We start from the raw sequence: 23,043 nt of genomic DNA on the forward strand, positions 1-23,043 counted from the left end.
GTTGATTCCTATCAAACCTCTAACGGACGTATGCATTTGAGAAGATCGGACATAAGTAACATAGAAAGAGCAAGGATACGAACGCTCCGAATGACCATCACCATCGTCGTGGTCTTCGTGATCTGCTGGACACCGTACGTCGTGATGACCCTCTGGTAATTACCTGAAAATCCATCAAGAGAATCAAACAATTCTTAAGGATACGCTTTACAGGTACATGTTCGATCGGAACAGCGCGGAACAAGTTCCTTCATGGCTCCAAGACACTCTCTTCATGATGGCCGTTGCGAACAGCTGTATGAATCCTTTAGTCTACGGAAGCTACGCCATCAATTTCCGGAAGGAACTGAGCCGTTGTTGCTGCTGCTGCTGTCACACCAATTCACCGGAACACAGACCAAGTAAGTCCTGAAATCCTATTAGCTGCGCACTTCATTACAACATCTTCATCGCACACCATTTCCGAACCAATCTAATTAACACCTTCGTTCCATCTGCAATTGCATTTCCTTCCGTTTTCACAAAGAATTTATCTCAAGTATGATGGAAATTCGCTGATCGATGGGCTTTTGCATTAATGAAAAGACACCCCATTTTGCTCTCAATTTTTTTTCTCTCCTGTCCTTAAGAATTCAAGAAGGCCGTTTCCTTCTGAATATTGCACCGTTCCTTCGGTATATTTATCGCCTGTCATCTCGCATTAAATATTAAGTACTTCGGGATTATCCACTAATCGGTTTTTAATGTATTATACATTTTATTGCAGGTAATTCCTTGTAGCTGATATACGTCTTTATTGCATAACTTCACCTTTACTATTTGATGTAAATGCAGATTTCAATCCATTCGTAATACAATTAATGACAATAATAAACCTCAATTGTACATAAAATAACAATGATTACAATGTGAAGCATTACTTTCTGGAACGTTAATTTTTCATTTTTTCAAATGGACGAAAGCAAAGCAATGTGTTCATACCCAAATGCATCTTTTGAATCCATTCAATCTGCTATAGTTTATGAGATTTTTTTCAACTTTGAACTTACAGCCAAATGGAGAAAACTACAGCAATCTATGAATACTCTCTACATTCCGCAAATATCCAGCATCCATATCCATTTATGAATCACTTGAATCTATTGTACTTTTCAAGAGAATCACTAAAATGCGAATACACTACTTTTTCGAGTGTTAATTTTTCAAGTTTCCACTCGAATTACACATTGCTGTGTATACTTTCTACAGTTCCCTTACATCCAAATTTTAATGTGCATCTTTTTAATCTATTCAATCTGTTATAGTTCCTGAGATTTTTTTTCAACTTTGAACTCGAATTACGGCCAAATGGATAAAACTATAGCATTGTATGAATACTCTCTACATTCCCCAAATATCCAGCTTTCATATCCATTTATGAATCACTTGAATCTATTTTACTTTTCAAGAAAATTACTAAAATGCGAATACACTACTTTTTCGTTAATTTTTATTTTTTCAACTTTCAACTTTAATTACACATTGCTGAGTATACTTTCTACAGTCCCCTTACATCCAAATTTTAATGTGCATCTTTTGAATCTATTCAATCTGTTATAGTTTCTGGGATTTTTTTCATCTTTGAACTCGAATTACGACCAAATGGATAAAACTACAGCATTGTATGAATACTCTCTACATTCCCCAAATATTCAACTTTCATATCCATTTATGAATCGCTTGAATCTATTGTACTTTTCAAGAAAATCACTAAAATGCGAATACACTACTTTTTCGAGTGTTAATTTTTATTTTTTCAACTTTTCACTCAAATTACACATTGCTGGTGTATACTTTCTACAGTCTCCATACATCCAGTTTTCATGTGCATTTTTTGAATCTATTCAATCTGTTATAATTTCTGAGATTTTTTTCAACTTTGAACTCGAATTACAGCCGAATGGAGAAAACTACAGCAATGTATGAATACTCTCTACATTCCCCAAATATCCAGCTTCCATATCCATTTATGAATCACTTGAATCTATTGTACTTTTCAAGAAAATCACTAAAATGCGAATACACTACTTTTTCGAGTGTTATTTTTTTTTCAACTTTTCACTCAAATTACACATTGCTGTGTATACTTTCTACAGTCCCCATACATCCAGTTTTCATGTGCATTTTTTGAATCTATTCAATCTGTTATAGTTTCTGAGATTTTTTTCATCTTTGAACTCGAATTACGGCCAAATGGAGAAAACTACAGCAATGTATCAATACTTTCTACATTCATCAAATATCCAGCTTTCATATCCATTTATGAATCACTTGAATCTATTGTACTTTTCAAGAAAATCACTAAAATGCGAATACACTACTTTTTCGAGTGTTAATTTTTATTTTTTCAACTTTCCACTCGAATTACACATTGCTGTGTATACTTTCTACAGTCCCCATACATACAGCTTTCATGTGCATCTTTTGAATCTATTCAATTTGTTATAGTTTCTGAGATTTTTTTCAATTTTGAACTCGAATTACAGCCAAATGGAGAAAACTACAGCAATGTATGAATACTCTCTACATTCCCCAAATATTCAGCTTCCATATCCATTTATGAATCACTTGAATCTATTGTACTTTTCAAGAAAATCACTAAAATGCGAATACACTACTTTTTCGAGTGTTAATTTTTATTTTTTCAACTTTCCACTCGAGTTACACATTGCTGTGTATACTTTCTACAGTCCCCATACATCCAGTTTTCATGTGCATCTTTTGAATCTATTCAATCTCTTATAGTTTATGAGATTTTTTTCAACTTTGAACTCGAATTACGGCCAAATGGAGAAAACTACAGCAATGTATCAATACTCTCTACATTCCTCAAATATCCAGCTTTCATATCCATTTATGAATCACTTGAATCTATTGTACTTTTCAAGAAAATCACTAAAATGCGAATACACTACTTTTTCGAGTGTTAATTTTTATTTTTTCAACTTTCCACTCGAATTACACATTGCTGTGTATACTTTCTACAGTCCCCATACATCCACCTTTCATGTGCATCTTTTGAATCCATTCAATCTCTTATACTTTCTGAAAAAATCACTGAAATGTGAATACACAGCGTTTTCAAGTGTTTTTTTTATTATCGTCTAGACTCGAGATCGGAATTTTCTACACACCTTTTTTTACTACGTTTCATTCAAGTTCATTCATTGATAGTGCGATGCAGTGCGATTTTTTTGCTGCATTCCTTTACGCTCGTAAAATATAGTATTTTTTTGTCAAATTGATTCACAAATCGTCTGCGTCGCGATGAATCACAGCGGTACTGAAACGTTTAAACTTCGAATATACTCGTGAATCGTTACGAAATCGCAGTTGCAGCTGCGAGTGATAAACAAATCCTTATATGGTTGTGAAAACGCGCCACACCTGCGTAATTATGAATCATCTGCACCTGCGAATCGTTAAGCAAATTCACAAATGAGTGCGTTTTGTTTCAAATTTACTAATCAGTAAAGAAAAAAAGATACATTAATTATCAAATTTTTCTTGTTAAAACATATTTTTTACATCATCTTTTAAAAATTGCTAAAATATAACAATCAACGCTTGTATAATAGAAAATTAACCGTAGCATTACAATTCCTTATACATTTTTCTTACAAATTATAAAATTATCAAAGAAAACGAAAAGTTTATTTATATCCAATCTCTTATAACTTCTGAGAAAATCACTATAATGTGAATACACTACTTTTTTGAGTGCTAATTTTTATTTTATCAATTTTCAACTCGAATTATACATTGCTGTGTATATTTTCTACAATCCCCATACATCCAGCTTTCATGTTCATCTTTTGAATCTATTTAATCTGTTATAGTTTCTGGGATTTTTTTTCAATTTTGAACTCGAATTACGGCCAAATGGATAATACTACAGCAATGTATGAATACTCCCTACATTCCTCGAATATCCAGCTGTCATATAAATTTATTAATCACTGGAATCTATTATAGTTTTCAAGGAAATCACTAAAATGTGAATACACTACTTTTTCGAGTATTAATTTTTATTTTTTCAACTTTCCACTCAAATTACACATTGCTGGTGTATACTTTCTACAGTCTCCATACATCCAGCTTTCATGTGCATCTTTTGAATCTATTCAATCTGTTATAATTTCTGAGATGTTTTTCAACTTTGAACTCGAATTACGGCCAAATGGATAAAACTACAGCAATGTATGAATACTCTCTACATTCCCCAAATATCCAGCTTCCACATCCATTTATGATCCATTCCATCACTTGAATCTATTACAGTTTTCAAAGAAATCACTAAAATGTGAATACGTGTTAATTTTTATTTTTTCAACTTTAATTACACATTGCTGTGTATACTTTCTACATTCCCCATACATCCAGTTTTCATGTGCATCTTTTGAATCCATTCAATCTCTTATAGTTTCTGAAAAAAAAATCACTAAAATGTAAATACACAGCGTTTTCGAGTGTTTTTTTTATTATCGTCTAGACTTGAGATCGGAATTTTCTACACACCTCTTTTTACTACCTTTCATTCAAGTTCATTCATTGATAGTGCGTATTTCCGAGAAATGCAGAACATTTTTTTTGCTGCATTCCTTTACGCTCGCAAAATATAGTTTTTTTTTTGTCAAATTAATTCACAACTCGTCTGCGTCGCAAATTCATAAATGTCTACATTAATGAGTGCGTTTTGTTTCAAATTTACTAATCAGTAAAAAAAGATACATTAATTGACAAATTTTTCTTGTTAAATATATTTTTTTACATCATCTCTTAAAAATTGCTAAAATATAACAATCAACGCTTGTATAATAGAAAATTAACAATTCCTTTTACATTTTTCTTACAAATTATAAAATTATCAAAGAAAACGAAAAGTTTATTTATAATTCGATTGTGTTTTGCAAAGAACGTAAACCCTTGTAGCAATTGAACTTTGTTGGACCGAGGAAACATAAATCCGGGAACAGGAAAAGACGCGTGACAAGTTTCAAAAGTTGATTTAAACTCGTGTCACATTCCGAAACGAGTTAATATATACTTGTTTGTACTGTTATGTATAACCGTTATTGTTTATATAATGTTAGCCCTTATTATTTTATACATGTTTATGTATGTAAGTCATTAAGACTTAGATCAAATACCACTTAGGAAGATCACATAAATAATCATTGTGTAACGACTATTGTTAATCAACATTTTGTGCACAAACTCGAAGATTCAATCAAGAATGACCACTAATATGTACATCTGCCTAATCACTTAATTATTAGGTAAAGTTAGGTACTATCTTCCCTTACCAAATATTGTACTCCCACTATGCTAATTCACTACTATATAACAGTATGTTTATGTAATACAAGGGAGTCCTATAATCAATTTAATTTAATTGAAATAAAAAAAGATACAATCATAATCAAATTTTGAATTAGCAAATTAATAATTTCGTCTATCCAATTAACATGGATATTAATATTAATTCCATAATTAATTAATGAAATGCATATGTAAATATCCAATTAAATTATTTCATCATGAAAACTATCCAATTAATATTTATATTAATTCCATTAATTAACGATTGAAATGCAATAATTAATTTCATTTATTATGAAAGGTATTATTTCAGTCCGATTGAATTTATCAAATGAAATAATTATATTAATAATTACATAATTTATTACTTATTGAAATACAATATGAATTTTATTTGTCGTGGAATTTATTTGTCGTTAAATAAATACTAGAAATAAGGTTTACATTTTATTGCTCTGTCTTGTAACCTTTCACAAGCTTATCGATTCTATTACTATAAACAATATCCTTGATCTTAAGGATTTCGTCGTTTCATACCTTTATGTTATTATAGTTTTATCTATTGTTTCTTATTGTTCTTGAAGAGAATTCAATATTTGACAAAAATAAGAAACGTTTCTTTACAGTTCTTGTTAAATCTCATGAAAAATTACTGAAATAAAAAATTCTGAGCGTTTTGTCCTATACATCGAGCTTCTTCGTGAGACCAGCCTTATGTAAATGTTTCTAACCGGTTTTCAGGTTAATCTTCAGTTCATGGGCAATGCAATAAGTGCTCGTCCGACTCGACGATTTCCATGATTTTATCAACATTTTCGGCCTTATTACCAGAATGAAAGCGTTTGAAGCTTTGCTGTTGTATTCGATACTGTTGTTGGTCCATAAACAACACTCATTTGTTAGCCGCCTACTCCGCTTTTCACCTTGGTCGTAGTGGCACAGAAGAATGTATCGAATTTTCTCTTTTTTACCTCCATTTCGGAACGCTTTAACACACAACTGGATTCACTTAACACAAAACTGTTCAGAACTTTTTTTAAAGCGTTATGTCGCCTTTAAGTCGCAGTATAGAATGACAAAATGCAACGTATACAACGTGAGATATGGCTCACTAAAGCCATCTAACGAAAAACGCTCAAAACTATTTACTTCACCCAATATTTTCAATAAGAAATATTTCTCTTAAATTCTTGTTAAATCTGAAGAAAATTTACCTTTAATATAAAATAACTAAAACCTACTCAATACCAAACTCATTAATCAAATAATAAAAGTTTCATTCAACAAATTTGGAAAAAAAATCTCCAATTTGTTTTGCAAATTAAACTTTCATTGTTTCGCAAATGCTTCTGATTTTATGTACAAGAGTTTCGGTTTCAATCCGGAGGAAAGCTCGGATCCGCCAGACCCTGTTTACTGTCGTGTCCTCGGCTCACTAATGAATTTGCGGTGTTTTTGATGCAAATAAAAAACAATCCTTGACCAGGCAGGATTATGCAAATCAACCGTGTGCAATTTGCGTTGATTGACTGGAAATAACATCGTCCATATTATAATAGGATTACACAACATATTAATATATTAACGATGCAAATATGTATAGGGGATGATAATGAATTAATCCTCATTATTAGCTAATTGATAAATGATTTTTTTCTTTCCTTTTTGAAATGTAAAAAAGGTTTTTAAGGAAAATTATTCCAATTTGATCTAAAATTTATGGATTTTATCCGAATTTGACATTTATACTTTTTATCAATCAACAATCAATGTAAATTTTAAATAAACATTATTTATTGAATTAATTTACATTTACATATTTATAAAATAAAGTTACATGAAAATAGTAAGTATGTAATAGACAAACGAAATAAAATTCTTAAATTGGAACAAACAAAAATTAATTGAAAACTTTCCCCCTTCAGGTTTTGGAAAAATGATGTTGCTTCATGTTTGATATAATTTCAGCGGAAGCGGAAGCATTTGAATCTCAGTTTTTTGGAAAAAAAAAGTTATCTGTAATGGAATTCAAACGTAATAGTTAGAGCCTTCGAACACCTTAATGTGAATAAATCTTTCGTGTCTCGAACCATAACACGTTATAACGAAGCTAGTAGTGTTACAAAATGCTATTTCGGTGTGGTAGAAGTGGTTCAGAATCTTATGGCTTAAATTAAATGATATTAGTATCTGAACATATCGAAAATAACCATACAAGGAATACTCAAAAACGAACTAAAAGTAAAGCTTTACAAGATCTCACCTATGTTAAATATTGTCAAATATCGTCTTGTCTGATGAGAAAAATTTCTCATTTGAGAAATTCGTAAACAAACAAAATGATCTAATTTACTTAGAAGAGAGATCAAACGAAATCTTAGATATTCCAATGGCCATAAGAAGTCAAGTATTAACGTTTGTGGTAGTTTGGGAGGCTGTGACGGTAGATAGTCGCTCTCCGTTGATGTTTTTGGACCGTGGCGTCAATGTTAATGCGAATGTTTATTACGAATACGCAATAAATTTAAAGTTTGAAAAATAAACACATCTTGCAAATAATGAACTTTTCATATTTAATTTGTATATTTACAAAAAAAAATCCAATTTTTTTAAAAAATCTAATTTTTTTGTATTTTGTACAAATTTGAATAAGTAAATTACCTGTAATTAGCAAAATTTAAAGCAGTAATTTCAAAATTTCAAAAGATACTATGATTGATGAAATTCTGAAAAATCTTAAATTTGTGTATTTTGTGCAAATATAAACTAAAAGCCCTTTGGCCAGCCTATTGATATATATTTTTATTATATGTTAAAATTTATCTATATACAAATTGTACTTTTTTTTTTCTTCTTCTTATGTATTAATGTTTGGCCAATAAATTATTATTATTATTATAAACTAAAAGTTAGTGAAAATTACAGGAATATATTGAAAATTTTGAAGAAAAAAGACATCTTGCGAATATTAAAATTTTCATATTTAATTTGTGTATTTTTAAGGCTTGAATTGAAAGAAATTAGTAGCTGAACATATCATACAACGAATACTCAAAAACGAACTAAAAGTAAAGCTTTACAAGATCTCACCGATGTTAAATATTGTCAAATATCGTCTTGTCTGATGAGAAAAATTTCCCATTTGAGAAATTCGTAAACAAACAAAATGATCAAATTTACTTAGAAGAGAGATCAAACGAAATCTTAGACATTCCAATGGCCATAAGCAGTCAAGTATTACCGTTTTGGGAGGCTGTGACGGTCGATAGTCGCTCTCCGTTGAAGTTTTTGGACCGTGGTGTCAATGTTAATGCGAATGTCTACTACGAAAAAGTTTTGGAAGATGCTCTGAAGCCGTGGACAACTAAACGTTTCAGTCAGAAACAGTAGACGTTTCAAGAATATTTTTCAGCATCACACACAAAGCACACGAAAACCAACAATTGCTGAGAGACAACGTTGCATTCTTCATTTCGACCGAACAGTAGCCTTCACTGTGACCAGATACAAATCCGCTCGACTTCTCAGTATAGGGCATTTTACAGGCCAATGTGAGCAGGAAGATTCCACAGGTTCACATTCGCTCAAGTATGGAAAATTTGAAATGAATTCAAAAAATTTAATTGTTTTCCAACAATTTTTTTGCTTTTGGTTCAATAAAATCCAATTCCAAATAAAAGAAAAAAGCGTTCTGAAAACTTGCAGTTCAATTGGTCGACCCTGTACAAAAATATTTATTTCTTTATTAATTCTTTCAGTAAACTTGGAATGTAAACGCAAACATTGAAATGTACATTACACAAAAGATTTAAAGTAAAAGGCAGTCGTTTAATATGAGATAGATTAAAAAAAAATCATATTTTCTTGTCATTTTATAATATTTAGTTGGGTTACATGCAATTCGTGTACGTCGTCGAGTGCTTTACATAGGATTAATTAAATTCCTCCGTTCGCAATATTCTAAATTGGGACGCATCCTGTTTCCTTTTTTTTATCCTTTTCTGTTTGCTTTTTTTCTTCTTTTATTTGATTCTGCTTCTTTTTTTTTTTGGACGGATTCCTGTGATTCTTATTAAAATTCTCGTATGCATGTCCACGTCAGACAACGTTTTCGAATCAACAATTCATTATCCTTCCAGTTTAGATATGTACGTAACCACGAATAGCTCCAAAGCAAACAAGGATTATTTATATACTGTTGTCTATGTGTGTTTCTCTAATTCCACTCGGCAATTACATACACTGTACTACATCTACATCTGGATTTCCGCCGCGTTCGATCCACATCCGTTATTACACATCTACATATCATCTCCATGTTTACCATCTACAAAGCTCTCATCATTTGCACGATATTAATGCTATTGATGTGCTTTTTTAACCAGTCTGAAATTTGTGTAATTTGTCTAAATTTGAATAACTAATTTACCTGTAATTAGCAATAGATTCAAGAGATACTATAATTACTTAATTGATGAATTTTCAAAAAATTTAAATTTGTGTATTTTGTGCAAATTTAAACTAAAAGATAATAAAAATTACAGCAATAAATTTAACCATTAAATAATGTACTTTTCATATTTAATTTGTGTATTTACAAAAAAAAAACTGAAATTTGTGTATTTTGTCTAAATTTGAATAAGTAAATTACCTGTAATTACCAAAATTTATAGCAGTATATTCCAAATTTCAAAATAAACCGTAAATACTTGATTGATGAATTGTGAAAAATCTTAAATTTGTGTATTTTGTACAAATTTAAACTAAGAGTTAGTAAAATTTACAGGAATAAACAGAAAATTTTGAAAAAAACACATCTTGCATTTATTTACAAAAAAAATATCCAATTTGAAAAAAACCCTGAAATTTGTGTATTTTGTACAAATTTTAATAAATAAATTACCTGTAATTAGCAAAATTTATAGCAGTAAATTGAATATTTCAAAAGAAATCCAGAAATACTAGATTGATGAATTTTGAAAAAACTTAAATTTGTGTATTTTGTGAAAATTTAAACTAAAAGTAATAAATAAATAGCAATAAATTTAAATTGTGAAAACAAAAACACATCTTGCAAATAATATACTTTTTATATATTTATTTATTTACAAAAAAATATTCATTTTTCTTTTAAATTCTGAAATTTGTACATTTTATCCAAATTTGAAAAAGTAAATTAGCTTTAATTATCAAATTTGTAGCAGTAGATTCAAAATTTCAAAAGAAACCGTAAATACTTGATTGATGAATTGCGAAAAAACTTAAATTTGTGTATTTTGTGCAAATTTAAACTAAAAGTTAGTAAAATTTACAAAAAATCTCCAATTAAAAAAAATCTGAAATTTGTGTATTTGACAAATTGTTGAAAGTTTTATAAAACTGAAATTTAACAAATTTCAATTAACAAAAAAAGTGAAAATCAATAAGTTTAACGGTTTTATATCCAAATTCAATTAATTGTGTCAAAATACAATATATTATAAACTTCTTATAAATGAAAGTTGATATCAACAAATAATTTCACTATCGACATGTAATTTTATGAAATTTTACAAAAAATATACCAAATTTGTAACGAATTATTTCAATTAACTATTATTATATTACAGAAACGTTTTTAGTTTTGCATTGCTTTCAGAAATTGTCCATAATCACGCTTAAATAATTAAACTTTTTCACAATCTAAGTTATAATCCAAAATTACTTTTATATTTCATAAACCAATTAATTAAAAAAGTGAGCCGATTGCAACTTGCCCCGCTGTTATGCAATTGTCTATTACATTCCCAAGATTTATACAAAGAAAAACAAAAAAAATCATTACTTTTTTTTGTATTGTTCTATTCTCTCTATTTCATTTGTCTCGATTTTCTACAACTTCCACTTCGTTCTTCCACCACTTCTTTTCCTTATTTCATTTCTCTTTTGCCATGGTTCGCGAGTCTAAATCCCAAATTGGTGTATTTCAGAGGGACAAAGAATTACAGCAGGGCAAGGTGTAAGGCTGCCCAAGAAACTCTTAAAATGCGGTCGCGCCCTACAAGCAGCAGGTAAGACAAATTGAATTTCTTCACCCGAAATTTTCCAACCCTCCCAACAGAATAACATAGAGAGAGAGAGAGAGAAAATATAGAGGAAGAAAAATGTAATTGAGTTCATAAACTTTCTCCGTCGTTCCACGTCCATCCTCTAGCGATTATTCACGTAAATGTCCATTTATTTTTAACGAGGAATTTCGTGTATTTCCGGATGCGCTTCTTTTACATAAAAAAATACACGAATTTTCATTAAACACAAACGCACGGTTATTTATTTTTTAATAAAAACGTTTCTTGGCAGAACGTGTTATATATTAATATTCTGTGAAAAGAATACCAACTTTCCAAAAACTTCTCTTCTCTCCAATTTTCTCATTATCTCTTTGCGTTTGCATCGTGCAAATGAAGGCCGTTTTGGTAGTGGCCCAAAGGGCGAAATGTAAAGTTTCTTTAATAATGCAAAACTGTGTGCGCGCGCGAAATGCCTCCTGCACTGCATCAACTTGTCAGGACAGATATGATGTACATATTTATGAATCTGAACTTTCATCCCTACGTTAAACTCTTGGTTTTATGCTAATCGCGTCTCTCAACCCGGACATTGTTTCCTCTTTTCAGCGCAATTAAACACACCCAAAAAGGCATTAGCATCCGTATCTTATAAAACTCTCAACTTTATAACCTAAAGATTTTACCCTTAAAGTACAAGAATTACAGCTATTTTGTATATAATTACTATAATAAATCCATTTCTTTCACAAGATAAAATTCATGATTTTTCATATTTAAATCACAGTAAAATCACATTTACTTTTCAAGAAATTATTATAATAAGGAAAGACTTAATAAATGAAATAATCACAATTCAATTATATCATTAAGATAACAACAATTACAACTGTAAGTTTATGGTAACTACTTGTCGTTCTTAGCAACCGACGCGGCGTCTCTAGCAACCAATGTGGCGTCCTTAGTAACCGATTCGACGTCCTTAGCTACCGAAGCGGCGTCCTTAGCAACTATCATTAAATGCATAACGTAAACGCAAAACGTTCATAAAACTATTCAATGAAACAAATTGTTCTAGTAATAATTATAGTTATTTATTAAATAACATCTATTATGAATTTAGTGTGCTATAACTAATAAAATTGTAATAAGTATTAATTGTAACTAGTAACAAAGACAAAGCATATTCAATTGTAATAAAGGTCAAAGTCCAATTACAATTAAAACCGATATTTACGCTGAATCGACATATTTGCATCACGAAATTAACAATACATGTGGTGAAATTAATACCAGAAAATGTTTACTAAAATAGTCATGCCTCCTGCACTGCATTAACTTGTCAGGACAGATATGATGTACATATTTATGAATCTGAACTTTCACCCCCACGTTAAACTCTTGGTTTAATGCTAATCGCGTATCTCAGCCCGGACATTGTTTCCTCTCTTCAGCGCAATTAAACACACCAAAAAGGCATTTGCATCCATATCTTATAAAACTCTCAACTTTATAACTTAAAGATCTTACCCTTAAAGTACAAGAATTATAGCTATTTTATATATAATTACTACAATACATTCATTTTTTTCACAAGATAAAATTCATGATTTTTCATATTTAAATCACAGTAAAAATCACATTTTTTTTTTCATGAAATGATTATAATGAGAAAAGTCTTAATAAATTATATAATCACAATTGAAATTTTAATATGAAATTCTATTTTTTTTTACTTCTGTAATATTAAAGACAAAAGTTCATCCAATTAGAGCCTTGTATAAAAGGACTCGATTCAATTTATAATTACGTTACAAAACATACCTTTTTGTCTCATTTAATTAGATTAAACAACTCGATTCTAATGCTTTTTCAAATTTCAGTCTAACCTTATTCATTAAAACGTGAACAAAATTTTTAGGAATTAATAAATTATACTCGAACTGTACCTTTTATGATATTATCTAATAAAACTCTCCTTTCTATATAATATATATGGTAAAATAAGCCATAGCGGGGATTTTTACGATGTGTATGTTTTTTTTATTATTGCATCCATTATAATATAACAACAATTACAACTGTAAGTTATTCTTGATAACAACTTATTGTCCTTAGCAACCTATGCGGCGACCTTAGCAACTATCATTAAATGCATAACGTCAACGCAAAACGTCTGTAAAACTATACGTTTTAACAATGAAACAAATTGTTCTAGTAATAATCATAGTTTTTTTATTAAATAACATTTATTATGAATTGAAACATTTATTATATATGATGAATTGTGCTAAACTAATGAAACTATAACCAAATTATAATAAGTATTAATTGTAACTAGTAGCAAACACAAAGCATATTCAATTCTAATAAAGGTCAAAATCCAATTGCAATTAAAACCGATATTTTCGCTGAATCGACATATTTGCATCACGAAATTAACAATTCAGTATTGTTTGATGAAATTAATACCACAAAATGTTTACTAAAATAGTCATGTTTAGCAGGGCTAAATTAATAATACAGTTTCATCTGTTCCTTTATGCGCTCCCACGGCCTGCTGAAAACTCCATTTCCTGGCTTGATCCAAAGTAATACCAGTCGAGGGAATTTTTATACTTCGTTCATTTCTCCTACGCTTTATCCAGTTTTTCTTCTCCTGTATTTCGTTATCTCATGCGATTTGCTCATCTCACAAAATCCAGCGATATTCTAGAAGACGTAAGATGGGTGGTGTTTTGTTTGTTTTTGCCACAACACGATTTATTCAAAATGCAAGTCACCTGCGAATAACATCATTACGTAGACTTTCTTTTAATAAGTAATTGTTTTCCAGCATTTCGCAGTTTTTAATTAAAGAATATTTAATTTGAATTCATTATTTTCGCTGTAATTACTACAAAAAAAATAATAAAAAAAATCGCATTTTAATTAAATTTTATATACATTTGACATCACTACGATTATTTATTGTATGTGTAGTTTAATTAATTTTATATAAGAGATTTCTACACAATACTTTCCAAGTAACAAATCAGTGAGTTAACTGTTTTGACAAGTTGATTTTTTGTTGTTAACAAATACTTACACTTTTTATGCTTGTACAAGTTGTCAAAAACAAATAATTAGTAAATTAAGTTCACAAGTTGTTTTTTTTTTATTGAAAAATAATGACATTACTTGTAAAAGTTGTCAAAAGCAAATAATTAACTAAGTTTACAAGTTGATTTTTTTATTGTTGACAAATACTTACACTTTTTGTACTTGTACCAGTTGTCAAAAGCAAATAATTAATGAGTAATTAAGTTCACAAGATGATTTTTTGTTGTTGACAAATACTTACACTTTTCATACTTGTACAAGTTGTCAAAAGTAAATAATAAATCAGCAATTAAGTTCACAAGTTGTTGTTTTTTTGTTGACAAATACTTACATTTTTGTACTTGTACAAGTTGTCAACAGCAAATAATTAATAAGTAATTAAGTTCGTAAGATGATTTTTTGTTGTTGACAAATACTTACACTTTTCATACTTGTACAAGTTGTCAAAAGCAAATAATAAATCAGTAAATTAAGTTTACAAGTTGTTTTTTTTTGTTGTTGACAAATACATACACTTTTCATACTGGTACAAGTTGTCACATTCAATTAATTAGTAATTAAGATCACAACATAACACATAGAATTACGTACTTATCTAAATCAAAAAAAAATCATGTAAAATTTTAATAGTTTAAATCATGAAATTGAAAATATGTTGAAGAATAAAGTATTTTCCTTCTCCTCCCTTGCAAAACCCTACAAAAGTAGCGTCACAAATATTTTATATGTACTCAAATCACTCTAATTCTCTTGCAGTTTACTGATTTAACACTGCCCTTTTCAATGTAAATAAACATGATTTTTCTATAAAAAAAGAAACTAACAATAACTAAAAGAACTAATAAAGAAATCACTTATATTAAATTAATAGGATCACTATAAGAAAATTAACAAATCTTTAAGAGTTTATGTATAAGTAAACTTTCTTAAATGTAAATAATTTATAAATGTTGTAAATTAATTACATAAATAAAAATGAAACTAAACGTAGTCAAAAAAATAAATGAAATTCATATCATTATTGAAAATGAACACAATTATTATTTTATGAACACAAAAAGTTATTTTTTTTTTTCTATTCCTAAAATATTTGCTCGCAATACAAACAATAGTACACAAAACAAGTAATTGTAAACGTAAAATGTTGCAATCAATGAAAATTATTTACAGTGACTACATTTTATTTGTATAGTTTTTTTTATAAAATTGTCCACTTTTATATATTTATAATATGGAATTTGTATGTATTCTGTGGCAAAGCAGTAATTTTCAAATAAATCAATGTTTATAGATATAAGATTAATCCAAGCGAATTTAATGAAATCATCCAATCAGTGATCAAATATATAAATTACAAAACCATTAAAATTCAATAATAAATTTATATTGTTACATTTATTATAATAAAAAAATATATGTTTGAAATCAAATATGGTTTTCAACTGTAATTCAATATTTTCAGCTGTAATTTGCACAGAAAATGCAACAATTTATGCAATGGGATTTCGTAATGAAATCGTTTGGGTAATTTCATATTCCTACTGTGAATCATTGGTCAAGGTATTGATTGACCGCTCTTCGCCCATTTATAATTCAGGAAGCTATAATTTGCTAAATATTCCAACTTCTCGTTTCTACCGCTCGAAATACACATTAAATGCAGGTATCCCCCCGACTTTCGAACTAGTTTCGTTCCAAAGGGTTGTTCTTAAGGGTTGCACTTTCTCATGGTTTTTACTTTTATATATGTTAAATTTCGAATTACTGACTGCATAAATTTGAAAAAAATAGATTAAAATAAACGAAATACTTACAGACATCACAATTATTTAATAAAAAAACAACAAAAGAAATAAATGCAACAAAATAGATAGTACATCTTTCAAAAATATTATATTTTATTAAAGAAATTATCAATTTTAGTTTGGACAGTTATTCTTTTATCACTATATATCTCTTTGTAACAAGTTAGAGCTTCTAGAATTTTGTTCGTAAGTCCGGGAGTTCGTAAGTCGGGGGATACCTATCCTTGTTTTCTTCGAGCCTCTGGCACTTGGCATTAATTGTATGCGTTGAATTGTAAAATATCGTAGCCACTCTTGTGCAAAATTTATGAGGAAAACCGCACTGTAGTCGAGGGAAATCAGGCGGATGCGCCAGGTGTATAAAACCTCAAATATCACGCACTTTTCGTTTATATATGAGAAAAGCGTTTGTGTACAGTAAAAAAGATGAATTTATTGCTTTTCTTGAAGAAAGTTGAATGTAATTTAAAACAAAATTTTCAAACAAAATTTGTCACAATTAATTTAACAAATATTACCAAGCAATGATTATTATATATTGTAAAAAATAAACAAATCAATATATTTATAATGTTTTTGTTCTATTATATTACTTTTATAATAATAATTATTAATAATAATCAATAACTAACAAATTTAAAACAACTAAAATATTTCTACTTTCAAACTAAATATATTAGTTTTTTTTTTTCGATTTATTTCCTTTTCAAAATTTCAGAAAAATTCATCGATCAAACAAAAGACAGCTTTTTCTGGATTTCAGGTAAATGAAAGGAAATTTGACAAATCATACAATTTATTGCACTCGACGTAGATAAATGTTTTCACATAATTCATCATAAAGAAATTTTTAAATCTGACAATTTAAAAATAATGTACATAAATAATAATACAAATCCTAAGAAATGCTCATAAAACGTACAGAAACAAATCATATTTCTGGATTTAAAAAAAAAACAACAAAAAATATATTGTATAAAAATGATGATTAATCATTTGACTAAGTGAAATATTCTTTGTAAAGAAAAATGGATTATTTTTTTTATTTAATTTAAACCTGAAAATAATTTGTATTTTATTAGTACTAATTATATGAATGTGTACCAATTATGTTTAGATAAAATTACCTTAAATCCAATTTCCTGCATACGTTTTATATTAAAAAAATATGACCTCATTTCAAATATCTAGATCAAAGTCATCTCATCTTTGACGTTCCGGAAATACACTTTTCTCGAGTTTTCCTATTGCAAAGACGTCTGTCGATGGAAATTCGCAATGCAAATATTGATCAAGAATAGCATTTTTCTCTCTGTATAAATAAAATTCTAAGTTATTTCTTTCGTATACATTACAAATCATTGGGACATATTCAGGGAGCTACTTCCTTTTATTGATAAGAAGAACTCTAATAACTGCTTTCTTATGATCAGCAAGCTTCTTCTCCGACGATGGGCCTTGGCTCCTCGAGAGCACCAAAAACAATCCTTTTGAGCACACAAATATATATCAAAAATCTTCTCCATTGCAGACCTCCACCGTCTCTCTTCGCGGTTCGATCCGGTCTCCCCGAACTTTTAGAAGCATAGTTGTCTACTTTACCACGTTACAAAGTCTTAAATTCATTATTATATTACAAGTACGACGATTTGAGTGAATTAAATGAAAATTATTTAAATTTTTGATTAATTAGTAAAATATATAAGAAAATGTACAAAAGTAAAGACTTGAGTACGTGAAGAAATATTGCAATTTATTTTAAATAGAAAACCTGACTTCATCAATTGCAACACCCAAAGGACAACCATAGAAATTGCTGTAAGATGTAAATGTAAATATAAATTATAAAAAATAATTTGTTTCTTGAAATATCGTCGGTTTTTATTGATCAAACTTTTTCATCTGAATTACATTTTTAATAAATTTACATGGAAATTTTGTGTTATTTATATCCTTTTTTGTTATATAATTGTACATATTTTAAAAGATTCAAGTAATTTTATTTAACAAGTTTTTCCACCTGAAATATAAGAGATATTAAAAAAAATAATTATAGTTGTTTCTTAAAATATCGTCGGTTTTTATTGATCGAACTTTTTCATCTGAATTAAATTTTTAATAAATTTACATGGAAATTTTGTGTTTTTATATTCTTTTTTTGTTATATAATTGTACATATTTTAAAAGATTCAAGTAATTTCATTTATCAAGCTTTTCCACCTGAAATATGAGAGAAATTAAAAAAAATAATTATTGTTGTTTCTTGAAATATCGTCGGTTTTCATTGATCGAAATTTTTAATCTGAATTAAATTTTTAATAAATTTACATGAAAATGTTGTCTTTTTATGTCTTTTTTGTTATACAATTGTACATATTTTAAAAGATTCAAGTAATTTCATTTATCATGTTTTCTCACCTGAAATATGAGAGAAATTAAAAAAAAAAATATAGTTGTTTCTTGAAATATCGTCGGTTTTCATTGATCTAACTTTTTCTTGAATTAAATTTTTAATAAATTTACATGGAAATTTTGTGTTTCTATATCTTTTTTGTTATATAATTGTACATATTTTAAAAAGATTCAAGTAATTTTATTTAACAAGCTTTTCCACCTGAAATATGAGAGAAATTAAAAAAAAATAATTATAGTTGTTTCTTGAAATATCGTCGGTTTTCATTGATCGAACTCTTTCATCTGAATTACATTTTTAATAAATTTACATGGAAATTTTGTGTTTCTATGTCTTTTTTGTTATATAATTGTACATATTTTAAAACGATTCAAGTAATGTTATTTAAATTTAGTTTTTATATAATATTTGTATTATGTAATTGTGCAAATTTGAAGATATTGTCAAATTCCAAAAAAGTTCACCTGTAATATGATTTCAATTTTCAATTTTAAAATTTTTATTTACATATTTGTACTACAATGACACAGGGTGTGATATTAAATGTAGACTGCTATGGGCTTTAGCCTCTTTCAGCCTTCTGTTATTAGGTTTTACAAAAAAAAATATGAAAGAAATTCTTATATAATTATACATACTTTCAAACATTACTATAATAGATAATACAATAGTATTATTTTTACTAATTACTCATTAAATTTAGAAACATATTTAAATTTAATGAATTATTAAAATTGATTCAAATATTACATTTTTATAAATAAATTGATTACTATAATTAATATTGAATTGGAATTTTATATATTAATTTACAGTTAAATGAATGCAAAGTGCGCGCATTTCTATTTAGAGAAAAATCGTAAGTTAAAAGATCAACAGTATCTGATAAGTTGCTTCATTATATCCATGGTTTTAATCCGGAAATAATTGCTTCGCTCAGCTTGATGTCGATGCAAACGTGCGTTAGGTGAATTGGCCCCTAATTTGAGTCGAATGAATGGTTTCAGGAATTGATTCACTAATTGGTATAATTATGTTCCAGCTGGATCCGGAGCGACGAGAAGCACAGCGATGATCCACGGCGTTATAACGAACAAGTCACAAACCAATCGACCCGAAAACCATTACGAAGGTCTTCTGCCCAAGGTAAGAAGTCTCATCAAAATACCACCAATATTCATCAATCATCATATTATATTAACTTAATGGTTATAATTAATAGTTTCTAAATAAAAAATAAAGTTACATCAAGAAGAAAAAAAATCTTGGATTTTCTGTGAATATACACACAAAACACCACCAATATTCATCAATCATTACATTATTAATTTACTATAGTTTTCTAAATAATAATAAAGTTACATAAAGCAGAGAAAAATCTTGTTTTAATTAATTAATTTTAATTTAATTTTCTGTGAATTTGCACACAACATACCACAAACATTCATCAAAGTTACTCGTAACAAACAATAGTTTCTAAATACTAATAAAGTTGCGCCAAGAAGAAAATTTATAAATTTGATATATTTTTTAATCAAAAATAAGTATTTGCGACAATTTCTTATTTCAATTGGATTTTCTATGAAATTGCACACAAATAGCACAAACATTCATTTAAGTTACTCACAATAAACAATAGTCTCCAAATATTATGCTAAGGATTCGTCAAGTAAAGAAATTATTAATTTAGTAATTTCTTTTTACAAAAATAAATAATTTTCAATGCGAAAATTTCTTGTTTTAATTGGATTTTCTATGAATTTGCACACAAAATACCACAATCAATCATCTAAGTTACTCATAATCAGCAAAAGTTTCCAATTACTATTAATGTTACGTCAAGTAGAAAAATTATTAATTTATTAAAAAAAAAAATCTTATGCGATTTTTTCTTTCTATTAATTGAATTTTCTGTGAATATGCACACAAAATACCACAAACATTCCTCGAAGTTACTCATAATAAGCAATAGTTTCCAAATACTATTAAAGTTACGTCAAGTAGAGTAATTATTAATTTAGTATTTTTTTTATTACAAAATTAAATATTTTTTCTATTCGAAAATTTCTTGTTTTAATTGTATTATGAATTTGCACACAAAATACCACAAACAATCATCTAAGTTACTCATAATAAGCAATAATTTCCAAATGCTAATAAAGTTACGTCAAGTAGAAAAATTATTAATTTATTTAAAAAAAAAAAAATATTTTTTTTTCTATGCGATTTTTTCTGTTTTAATTGAATTTTCTATGAATTTGCACTCAAAATAGCACAAACATTAATCTAAATTACTCATAAAAAACAATAGTTTCCAAATACTATACTAAACTTATATCAAGTAAAGAAATTATTAATTTAGTATTTTTTTTTTACAAAATAAAATTTACAAAATTTCTTGTTTTAATTGGATTTTCTATGAATTCATATATCAATATATCCACATTATTAAGTTACTGGTTATAATCAATAGTTTCTAATACATATAAAGTTACATCAAGAAAAAACATTGATTTGGTTTTTTTTTTTAAAAATATCCATATTTTTTCTATGCCAAAATTCCCTGTTTTAATTGGAATTTGTTATGAATATACAAAATCCAATAACGTGTCTTGTTTCACTATTTGCGTATCCGCATTTATTATTAAACTCGATCTAAAAACAAAGTAAACATGCGAATTTGTTTGAAAAAAAATCATTTAAATTTCGGTTTTTGTTTATTCACACTTATCGTACGAATAATTCCCATTGAGAAGAAGTTGATGATCCCTAGCGCTTCGTTAATTAGGTGTAGTTGAAGTTTACTTTTTTTTCCTTTTGCTAGAACTGAAAGAACGGCGAAAAAATGCTGAAATTACTGCGGTATTTCCATGAATAAATTTTAATAAAAGCGGCCCTTTGTGCGCGAAAAACAAACGAGAATCGCAAACAAAAAAAATACAAATGTGTATAAGCAAACAACAAAGGCGGCCGCGTTATCGGGAGGTATCAAAAGAGAAAAGATTGGAGGAAAATCCGCTTTTCTTTCCATTCAGCTAACCGTGGATGAATAATGTTTTCTTGTCTAGGAATTGAGCATAACATTGCGTATACGATTAGTGCGGATTCAAGGTTTGGAAATGTCAGAAAAAAACTAAATTTCCATTGAACAAAATATAAATACTTTCTAGTATACTAAATTATTACATACAATCAAGTCTCTTATTGTCCGTTTTAGATCCTCAATTAGTCTGGTTTTACAGATTGCTGTAATTATTAATTGCTTTTGAAATTGATTCCGTTTTTTCCTACTTGCTTTTCATTTTTTTGGGGGTTTCAACTAAAACGTTTTTAATAAAGCTTTAAACCTAAGCTGAGGGTGAAAGAGGGATGAAAAAAAAGGAAGAGCACTAAGCACGTGTGCGTTTTAAGCAGCTTACGTCGAGTTTTCGAGAACTTTCTGTTGCTCAGAGACTTTTTACATCCCAGTTAATTCCCAACTTGTTGCTTTAACTTTAATAGGCAATAATCGTGAAGACATCTTGAAAGCAACAATCAATAACCATCAAACAGTTTTAATAGAGAATCATTAATTTCTACTATTAATCAAAGAATTTCCGCTGAAATAATTTCTATATTTTTACTTTTATTAGTATTTCACTTATGATATATTAATAATGCGATAAACTGGACTAATAATAAAGCTCTTAATGTCAAATCAATATTAAGGAGAAGGTGATTAACTGTTTCTTCCAAACTCATCAATCTTTATTATTATCACTTTCAACCCTCCAAAACTAATATACAAGGTGGCGCAAAAGAAAATACGAATTAGCAAGATTCAAATATCTTTCTTTACATTTATCAATGATTAAAATGATTATTTAATTCAATATTTCTTACATAAAGCAACAAAAGTTTAGTTCTATTTTTGAGACATTTTCATTAAATTTAGAAATCTCAATATTCGCTTTCAACTCAAAAAAAATATTATGATTCCAAAAAAAAAACTAATATAATTATAATTTCATTCTATCAACTTTAATTAAGTTTATTGTTTGTTGACTTAAAAGTGATTCAAGTCAAAAGTGATTTTGTGATTTCGAAATTTCCATAAGAAAATCTATAATAAAAATTACAAAAAATAAGCTGCAAATTCTTCTTTAAATTGATTAAAACGTTTTATATGATTCAGGTTTTATTAACTGAAATGTAGACTTTATTTAAATTTTATATTCGTTTTATATTCATTTGAAAACTTTTAATTAACTTCTGTATTTTAACAAAACCTATGATATTGTAAAGTAAATTTGTGTTTTATAAATCGAGTGAGTAA

At 28.1% G+C, this 23,043-nt stretch overlaps 1 protein-coding gene across 1 annotated transcript in view; it reads left to right on the forward strand.

Annotated features, from left to right (window-relative positions):
- Window positions 1-30: 30 nt before the first annotated feature.
- LOC108569708 (cephalotocin receptor 2-like) overlaps window positions 31-23,043 on the forward strand; it is a 28,341-nt gene continuing 5,328 nt past the window's right edge. Inside the window, exons 1-4 of the mRNA XM_017931367.1 lie at window positions 31-155; window positions 214-401; window positions 11,331-11,411; window positions 19,771-19,874. Of these exons, the coding sequence (XP_017786856.1) occupies window positions 31-155; window positions 214-401; window positions 11,331-11,411; window positions 19,771-19,874 (498 nt within the window). The remainder of the gene's footprint in view (window positions 156-213; window positions 402-11,330; window positions 11,412-19,770; window positions 19,875-23,043) is intronic.

This window comes from Nicrophorus vespilloides, unplaced genomic scaffold, assembly GCF_001412225.1.
Source record: "Nicrophorus vespilloides isolate i.1.1-1 unplaced genomic scaffold, Nicve_v1.0, whole genome shotgun sequence".
Lineage (NCBI taxonomy): Eukaryota > Metazoa > Arthropoda > Insecta > Coleoptera > Silphidae > Nicrophorus > Nicrophorus vespilloides.